Consider the following 8997-nt stretch of genomic DNA (forward strand, 5'->3'; position numbering starts at 1 on the left):
TCATCAATTAATCCTTTCATTTATGTGATAGGCCTGCATTAAAAATAGACATTTACCATAAATTATAGTTATCTTATATTATTAGATACATTCTTATAAAACATGTTTTAGTTAAGGAGTTATTGATACTTCAAGTGCAAAATGATGATATAAAACCTTGATAAAAATGCACTTTTAAGTACTAATCAATAAGCATCTCAAGTAGATATCAAGAAGTAAATAGAAAAATCGGTAAATTTATTGGATTTGTTACTCAAATTGAAAATCGTCAGTAAAGTGGAATGACTGAAGAATCAAGAGAAATTTTAATATTCATTTTCATGTTAAATTGTTTAACCTACATTTTAACATTATTTAATTTCTCTAATTTTTTTTACCATATTAATAATGTTCGACAAATATATGCTTCTTGCATTGGTAAACAATTTCAACTAGAATATTGTTGGGTTATCTTAAGTAGAGAACTCAAATGACAATTTAAGTGTGTAAGTCAACATTAAAGATCAAACAAGAAACAAAAAAGTCATGTCATTTCAAGTTCGGCTTCATTAGTTCCATTTACCCTTGAATCTATTAGTTTAGGAGAAGACAATGAACTGTTGATTTATCAAGATAGATCAATTGGTTAGAAGGCTGCAAAGGAACGATTTAAACGTAAACAAGAAAAATATAAAGTTTGGAAGACAACTATAACAAATCTTTTACAATAATTTAGGGATACTTTAGTTCAAATTGAGGATCAGAAGAAACAAGACAAAAACATTATGTTAGAGCAAAAAACTATGATAATTCAATAAAGTTAAGAGAAACAAGAATTGGATAGAATTAAGAAAGAAGAACAAATTATGAAAATGCATATTTTTAATTATGCAATTGGAATCCAATTTCTACAGCGTATTTTTAAAATAAAAAGTTAGAAATTATGCAACAAAAGTGTTTTAATTTTTAATTAACTAGATTTATTTATTATTTAATGTAATGTATTTTTAATTAAATATATAGAAATTTCTTGGTTATTTTAAATATATTGTTATAAAAGTGGTATCAATTCGTAATACTTTTTTGAAGTTCTTCTAACACTTAACAACAATAAGTAGGATTAATTAACTTAATAGTTAACAACCATAATAAAAAAAAAACATAAAAAACTTGAAACTTATGATGACAAATGAAGTTCAAATCTAATGATTTTCTACTTGTTACCATATTGTTTCCATAAATATTTAATCAAATCTTCTTGTAGTTGAGAGCTAGTTGCTTTATCCCTGATTCAATTATGAGTTTGAAGAAAATCATGTAGTTTTAGTATTTCACCATGTGATACTGATATAAAGGAAATTGACTTCACGTTCATGGTCAAATCCAAGGTTCATTGCTCCTTTATCCTCAATAACCATATTATGCATTATTATGCAAATTTTCATAATATTTGCAAGCGTTTCTTCATTTCAGTATTGAACATGTTCACGTATAATTACAAAACGAGATTAGAGCACTCCAAATGCCCACTTCATATCTTTTCTTGCAGACTTTTGCTTACTTACAAAATATTTTCTCTTTGCTCTTAATGGCCTTGAAATTGTCTTAACAAATATTGACCAATTAGGATAAATTCCATATACTAAATAGTATTTCATTGTATATTTATGCCCATTAATTGTATATTTGACAGGAGCAGTACGACTTCATCAAGTGCAGCGAAGATAGATGATCGATCAAGGACATTAATATCATTGAATGATCCACACATTCTGAAAAAGACATACCATATCCAAGGATCTTGTGAAGCCACCGCATCTAGAATTGTAGTTGGTTCAAGAAAATGACTAGTATACAACCTATGTCATGCAATTGGACATTTCTTACATTTCCAATGCATATAGTTAATGCTCCCTAACATCCCTGAAAATCCACACTGCTCTCCAATTGATAATAATAGAAAAATATCAGCCTCATTTAGTGCCATTAGATACTAATCACCAAAAACTTCTATGATTGCTTTAACGAAAGCTTTAAGACTTTCTATCATAATGCTTTCTTTAATTTGAAGATATTCATCAATAAGATCTGTAAGAATACTATATGCAAGTATTTTGTGAGCTACAGTTACCTTTTGAAGGCAAGATAAATCAAGAACACCAAGAGCATCTGTCCTTTGTTTGAAATATGAATTATAAGCTTTCATTGCATTTACGATCCGAAGAAAAAGACGACAACTCATCCTAAATCTTCTTTAAAATTCACTTTTAATGAATTTAGGATTTGCAGCAAAATAATCATTATATAAAATTAACTCATTTTTCTTTCTATTATGATTGACAATATTATGATCAAGAATAGAGCCACGATACTCTGTTCTTCGCCATTGATTATTTGATTCTTCTTCAGCAACCACAATGGTAGCAACTTGAAAAGATTGAGGAGAAAAAAATAATGAGAAAAAATATTAAGGTATATAAGAATATTTATAGATGAATTATTTTTTTAAATTTTAAAATCTTAGAATGTTGACAGTTATTTTTTTAAAATTTAAAATATTGGTGGTCATTTTTTCAAAGCTTGATTTTTTTTCTAAAATTTAAAAATTAAAATTTAAAATATTAGCGGTTTTTTTTCAAAGTTTGAATTTGAATTTACTTTTAAAAAATTAAGTTTTTAACAATAACATATAAAAATAAAAAATAAAAATATTTATATAAATACATTTTAAATTATATCTTTTAACTTTCATATTACTTCATTAATTTTATATTACTTTTATAAATTATTCATATTAATTGTATAATTAATAACATTATAATTATATCATATATAAAATATCTAACTTAGTTATATAATTATATTGAAATTAATTTAACATGAAATATATTAAAATATAATAAATTTTTTAAAATAGTGTTTTATTATTGAAATGTATATAATTAAAAAAATTATATTTATACCATTTAAAAAATTATTTTATCAATTTAATTTTTTAATTTAAAATTTTACATTTGAGATACTCTTATTGTTCGGGCACATACAAAACTGGGCCACGGAAAACGGATATACCTATTAGCATCCCATCACATGTAAGAAATGAAATTAAAAAAAGAAGGGCCGAAATCTCCTAAAAATCACCCTTCGTTATCCATTCACCGGGCAGGAGAACAGAACGAGGCCAGGAGCCAAATACTCGTCATCAACAACCGGTCAATCGAACACATCCGCTTTCAAAAGTTACCTCAAAATGCCAGCCACCTGCCCTTCTTCCTGTTGTGTTTTGTCTCTCAACACTTCTTCTTCTTCTAGGCATATCCTTTCTGTTTGTCCAAATCCACTTGCGACTAACAACAATCTCGGAGACTAAAAATCTATCATCCAACGTTGCACCACGCAAGGTAACTGTATCTATCCATTTACTCTCTGAATTCAAAGGCTTATTCCAACTGGAATTACTTTTCTTTTTTGCCCTTCTAGTGGAAAATCATGTTTTTAATGGCAGAATATAAATGGGGCATATTCATTTGTACAGAAATGAGACTTTTTGTTTCACATAAATAGAAAGAAATGGGGCCATCTTGTTTAACAGCTAAAAGGTAATGAAATTGAAAACCCCAGTTTTTTCTCTTTTGTTTTGATTTGAATATCATATAAAAAATTTCATCTTTTTAACCGGATATTGCTTTTTTGGCTGTGGTGATGGATACGAGTGCTATAGGACTCATGCATGAAATATCTAATACGATCTTATTAGTTCACCAGGGATTTTCAGAGATACTTATGATTGACTGGTTAATAGTTTTCTGTGTCTCTTGTTCTTGATAAGCTTTTGTTTGTGCTAAAGCTAACCAAGAAAAAACAAGAAAAAAGAAAAAAAGAAAAAAAAGGAAAGAGGGTATTAATGTTTATGCTATGGAAAGATTTTTCGTTTTGCTCCTTACTTACTGATCGGAAACAGAATCAATGGATCGTTGAAGGTAAGAAAGTGGACGGAACATTTCAAGACTAGGATTTTTTTTTTTTTGGTTGGCTAAGATTGAATCTCTGTCCTTTGTCATACCTGTGATTTGTTTAACGATTTAGGCTTTTGGGATTGAGTTTGAAATTATTGGTGAGTCTTCTTGTTCGAAGGACTTCCTTGGTATACTTGCTTGAAGAATCTGCAACCATAAGGAGGAGCGGAAGAGGTGAAACAAGAAATGATATTTAGAATATGGGAAATGGGGAATTGGTAGTGTTGATAGAGGGACCATTGATTTGAAAAGGGGAGCGAATAATTGAATTTTGTAGTCCTGGCAGCTGCTATGCTTGGATCATTTCTTTGCCAGCTCTTGACATCTGAATTTATAAAATTAGTTTGTAGGTACCATGCTATCATCTTAAATTCATTATTGAGAATATTGACATGCATGGAAGTGGATTTTCTAGCTGCATGGGAAATTTTTAGGAAGAAACACCCTTGTACAACATGTGGGGGATATTGAAGATGGGAATTTTTAGAATGGTCAGTTAAAAGGTATTTTGCGCCATTATTTTTGAGATATCATGGCTTGGAGAAGTGGAAGAAGTTCTCTTGATAGCCAGCATTGTGCACTCATTTCTTTGATATAGATTTCAACAAAGCAAAACGGTTTGTTTTTCTACGAAGGATCTGAATTGGTAATGTCTTTAGGAGTCCAATGCCATAAGAATGGTCATTTCTCCATGCAAAAGGGACCTTTCACACTCTCTGTTCATAAACACTAAGCATGGGAGAAAGTTTTTTTTCCAGGTGTTCCAAAAGCTGTTCATACCATTCAGTCATCAGGAAGGAAGAAGCCTTATTTAAGTTGTTTAATAGTTGTATGATCAATTTTCCATCATTGTAGTTTGGCTCAGCATGAAATGGAACAAAACCATCATAAATATGCACTTGCCTTCTTGTTGATCGTTGTGATGTCGTATGTCATTGGAATGTATTTTCCTTTTATGTGGCATATCTACTTTGAATAACTGTTTGATACTCGAATTAATTGATTACTAAATGTTGGTTTCAGCTTGCACAAGCGTCACTAAATTTTGCAAAGATGTCTATCAGGAAGTTGCAAGGAAGCAGTACAGAAAAATCTTTGTCGGAGCAAGAGCAGCTGGCTAAGGTATATATGTAATGCCTAACAGTAGCTTTAAGAACCATTGATATTTTTTTACTTCAATAAAAATGAATTTTGAAATTTAGAGGAGAAAGTCCTGTTGCCTAAGGGTGATTTTAATTGGTTCCTATCAAGTGGAATGATGATTCAACAACGAAATTCATCAGATAAGCTATCAATTTTGTAATAGGTTTATCCCTGAATTCTTTGCTAATTATACACTTGCTTAACACAAGGGCAGGGGGGTTTGCTTCTTGTTTTCCCTCTTCCATGGTCATTTCTTTTAATCTTCTCTGCACCATGAGAAACGAGTCTTATTATGCATGCTTAGCAGCTAGTAAAAACAAAAGCATGATCCTGCTTTCTCCTTCAGTAACTTTTTTGCTTCTTCTCTATGCTTCAATACCTTCTAACTGGGCCTGGAGCATAGTCTACCAATCATTTGGAGGGCTCTTCTTTTCATTAGAGTAGGACTTGGATTTGTCTTCTTCTCAAATTGTCACCTTGGGTTGATCAATTTTAATGCTGCCTCTATTTTGTTTAGCATCCAGCATATTGGAAACTTTAACCAATTTGATTTTAATCATTTTGTTTTGATGCTAAACTCATTATCAATCAAAATAATTCTTTCTATTCCTAGATTTTTCTTGTTGGGTTTTAAATTCTATTTCTCTTTCAAAGCCCCTACCGAGCGATGTATAACTACAGTTGATCAAATCAACTATGTGGGAGGGAACTAACTTTCTTCCTTTTTTTTTCAGATCAATGATGTTAGGAAGATACTAGGTCCTGTAGCCGATAAGCTTCCAGTGCTTTGCTCTGATGCATCAATATCAAGGTATCTCAGAGCAAGGAACTGGAATACAAAGAAGGCAGCCAAGATGTTGAAAAACACAGTGAAATGGAGGTTGGAATTCAAGCCTGAGAAGATCCGATGGGTATACGCTTCCAGTACTTTTTGGAATTGAATTTCTTTGACATAGACTGTATGGAAGTCTTTATAAACCAAGTAAAAGAAAAGAAAATAAAAGAAAAAAGCTTTTAGTGCATACCTGACATGGATGTCTGGTAAACGAAGTAAAAGAAAATAAAAGAAAAGAGCTTCCAGACCAATTATTTCTCAAACATATGGATGTCTTGCAATTCCTTACATGGGCATTGTTTGAAACTGTTATAAACTGTGCCCTGTTTCTGTGCAACTTAAGATGATGTTTTTTTCCTTTTCATGTTTTAGGAAGATATTGCTAATGAAGCTGAGACTGGAAAAGTCTATAGAGCTAATTATCTTGACAAGAAGGGACGGACTGTTCTTATCTTTAGACCTGGTTTCCAGGTGGATGCCTTAATATGAAAAATTCAGCTTACTCCTATTTTGTTTTGGTTCATTATAGTATTATGCTTTCTGGGACTTAGGACAAATCCTTTTATATCAGAATACAAGCGACATAAGAGGACAGATCAGGCACCTTGTCTACTGTATGGAGAATGCCACAACAACTTTAAATCCAGATCAGGATCAGATGGTATGGCTAATTGATTTTCAAGGGTGGACAATGTCCTGCATATCAGTGAAGGCTGCTAGGGAAACAGCTCACATCCTGCAAAATCATTACCCTGAGAGACTAGGTGTTGGAATCCTCTACAACCCCCCCAAAGTATTTGAATCCTTTTGGACGGTATGTGATGATATACATAATGCTTTATCTTGAGATTTAATATTCCTTAAACTTAAAGTAAATGTGGCTCTTGCTTCATGGTTCCTAACGCTTTCTGCTGTAGGAAGAGAACCTGGCATCTATGCACAAATTTCTCGTCATCTATCTTCATATTTGCTCTATCAGTTTCATTACCATCATCCAGTCGAGTTGTGCCAATTTCTCTTAATTTAACTTCATATTTACTTTATCGTTTGTATTTGCAACCCAATAAATCTGATGTGTTTGTGGTGTTGCAATGCAAAAACTGTGAGATCTTGGAGCAGTTCAGACATGTAAGAACACATTCAATGTAGAATTTTGTTGGGGAAATTTGTCAGTTTAGGTGATGAAGTTCTTTCAGACCACCAATCTTTTTTCCCCTTATGCATAAAGATTTGGACTTGTACTTGAGGGACTAATTTATTTCTAGGGAAGGACATGCACAGAATTATATTTGACTGGATAGGTGAGAACCATAAGAGATGGTTTACTCTAAAAAAAGGGGGAAAAGGTAAGAAAGAATGCTGATTCCCTGTACTCTACTGTTAATATATTCTTTGATAATGAAACAAATGTATGGAAATTATATTTGATTGGATAGGTGAGAACCATAAGAGTTGGTTTACTCTAAAAAAAGGGGGAAAAGGTAAGAAAGAATGCTGATTCCCTGTACTCTATTGTTAATATATTCTTTGATAATGGAACAAATGTATGGAACTATGAAACAAATCCAATTAATTTTGTATTTGTCCCTGTGGTGTCAAACCTTGTTCTCTTGGTCATTGCCTGTGGCCTTTATAACGTTACTTATCCCATGCTAACTGTGATTCCGAAATTTACAAAACTTGCTTTTTTGCAGCTGGTGAAACCATTTATTGAACCCAAGACATACAAGAAAGTGAGGTTTGTCTATTCCAATGGACCACAGAGCCAAAAGCTGATGGAAGAACTCTTTGATATGGATAAGCTGGATTGTGCATTTGGTGGCAGAAACTCAGCTGGGTTTAACCATGAAGCTTATGCCCAATGGATGAGGGAGGATGACAAGAAAAAGTTTGATATGATGAACAGTGGATTGTCATCACCACCACCATCCATCATGTCTGAATCACAGAGCTCAGAGACATTGACTCCAAGTGGTATCTCCGTGGCTTCTGATGAAGATGACAGTTCATCTGGTGATGAAAAAACCTTAAACTTGGAGAATATTGATGAGAAAACACAAGGTTTGCCACTTAGTTGCGAAGATGTTGCAGTTAGTGAAGGAGTCGACGTGGTAAAAGAACTAAAGAAAGGAGAGCTGGCATGATTTTCAAACTTGGGAGAGTGTGGATGAGCACAAGGCTCAGCACTTGTCATCGATCACACTGTAATGATGAAGCTGAAGTGGAAAAAAAGAAGTGAAAATTAGGCGAGCTCGAAGTTGGCAAGAGAACAAGGATAGGTTCTGGTTAACATTATTTTTCTTTCAAATCTTGAGCAAGTGGCTTGGCACCCAAACAGTAGCATGATGAAGACCTTGATTGAAAAATTCGTTGTCGTTCATGTTGAATATCAAAATAAAGCATTTACAGCCAACTAATTGCTTTGCTTACGTTAATCTTTCCTGCACGGGCTGAGACAATAGGTATATCCCACTGAATTCACTTTCCGGGGAAATTACAAACTCTATTGCTCTTAAAACGTTCTTGCATGTATCTTATGTTTTACAGTTTCTTGTTCTCAAGATCTCTTTTTGATGAGTTCAGATATGTTGATTGCAACATTCAAATCTAGATAGATCAAGCTAGACAGGAAAATATTGGCTCAAACTTTGTCCGTAACCACACATGCTTCTGTTACAATTTCAGGAATTTGTAAGAAAAACACGACATTTTGTTTGAAGATATTGCGACTAGAGTGCCTTGGAATGACACAAACAGCTTGAATCCAATTGATAGCCAAGTCTTTTCATACCAGGCCATGCACCAAACATGAGGGGGGAAAATAACAGAACCACACCATGAAGGGTAGCCATTTTTTAAACTACCTTTGTTCCCTTACACTTCTTAGCAGTGACCAACTTTTTTAGTGATTCAGACCCGTTGACGCAATTGGTGGTTAAAAAATCAAGGCCCTGAATGATTTGTGCAGTCCACACTTGGTCATCACCATTTGAAATTTCCATTGCTTCTGGCTCGGTGGCTTTG

General features: G+C 32.9%; 1 protein-coding gene across 3 annotated transcripts; it reads left to right on the forward strand.

Moving 5' to 3' along the window:
• Positions 1-3080: 3080 nt before the first annotated feature.
• LOC105141521 (random slug protein 5-like) lies at positions 3081-8559 on the forward strand. 3 transcript variants are annotated; one of them, XM_011048766.1, is made up of 7 exons: positions 3082-3380; positions 3515-3578; positions 5019-5117; positions 5873-6049; positions 6346-6444; positions 6545-6787; positions 7668-8559. In XM_011048766.1, exons 3-7 carry the CDS (start codon positions 5049-5051, stop codon positions 8115-8117), a joined length of 1038 nt encoding a protein of 345 aa, XP_011047068.1. In that variant the 5' UTR covers positions 3082-3380; positions 3515-3578; positions 5019-5048; the 3' UTR covers positions 8118-8559. The 3 variants fall into 3 exon arrangements, with proteins under 3 accessions (XP_011047069.1, XP_011047068.1, XP_011047067.1); XM_011048765.1 differs by lacking the exon at positions 3515-3578; XM_011048767.1 differs by lacking the exons at positions 3515-3578; positions 6346-6444 and having other exon boundaries at positions 3081-3380.
• Positions 8560-8997: the final 438 nt, after the last annotated feature.

The sequence above is a fragment of the Populus euphratica genome, unplaced genomic scaffold (assembly GCF_000495115.2).
Source record: "Populus euphratica unplaced genomic scaffold, PopEup_1.0 scaffold206.1, whole genome shotgun sequence".
Lineage (NCBI taxonomy): Eukaryota > Viridiplantae > Streptophyta > Magnoliopsida > Malpighiales > Salicaceae > Populus > Populus euphratica.

Bases quoted from the DNA above. Each gene is read 5' to 3' on its own strand.
- LOC105141521 (XM_011048766.1), top strand. From the start codon at position 5,049: ATGTCTATCAGGAAGTTGCAAGGAAGCAGTACAGAAAAATCTTTGTCG. The intron at 5,118-5,872 runs GTATATATGTAA...TTTTTTTTTCAG, and splicing joins AGCAAGAGCAGCTGGCTAAG to ATCAATGATGTTAGGAAGAT. The intron at 6,445-6,544 runs GTGGATGCCTTA...CTTTTATATCAG, and splicing joins TCTTTAGACCTGGTTTCCAG to AATACAAGCGACATAAGAGG.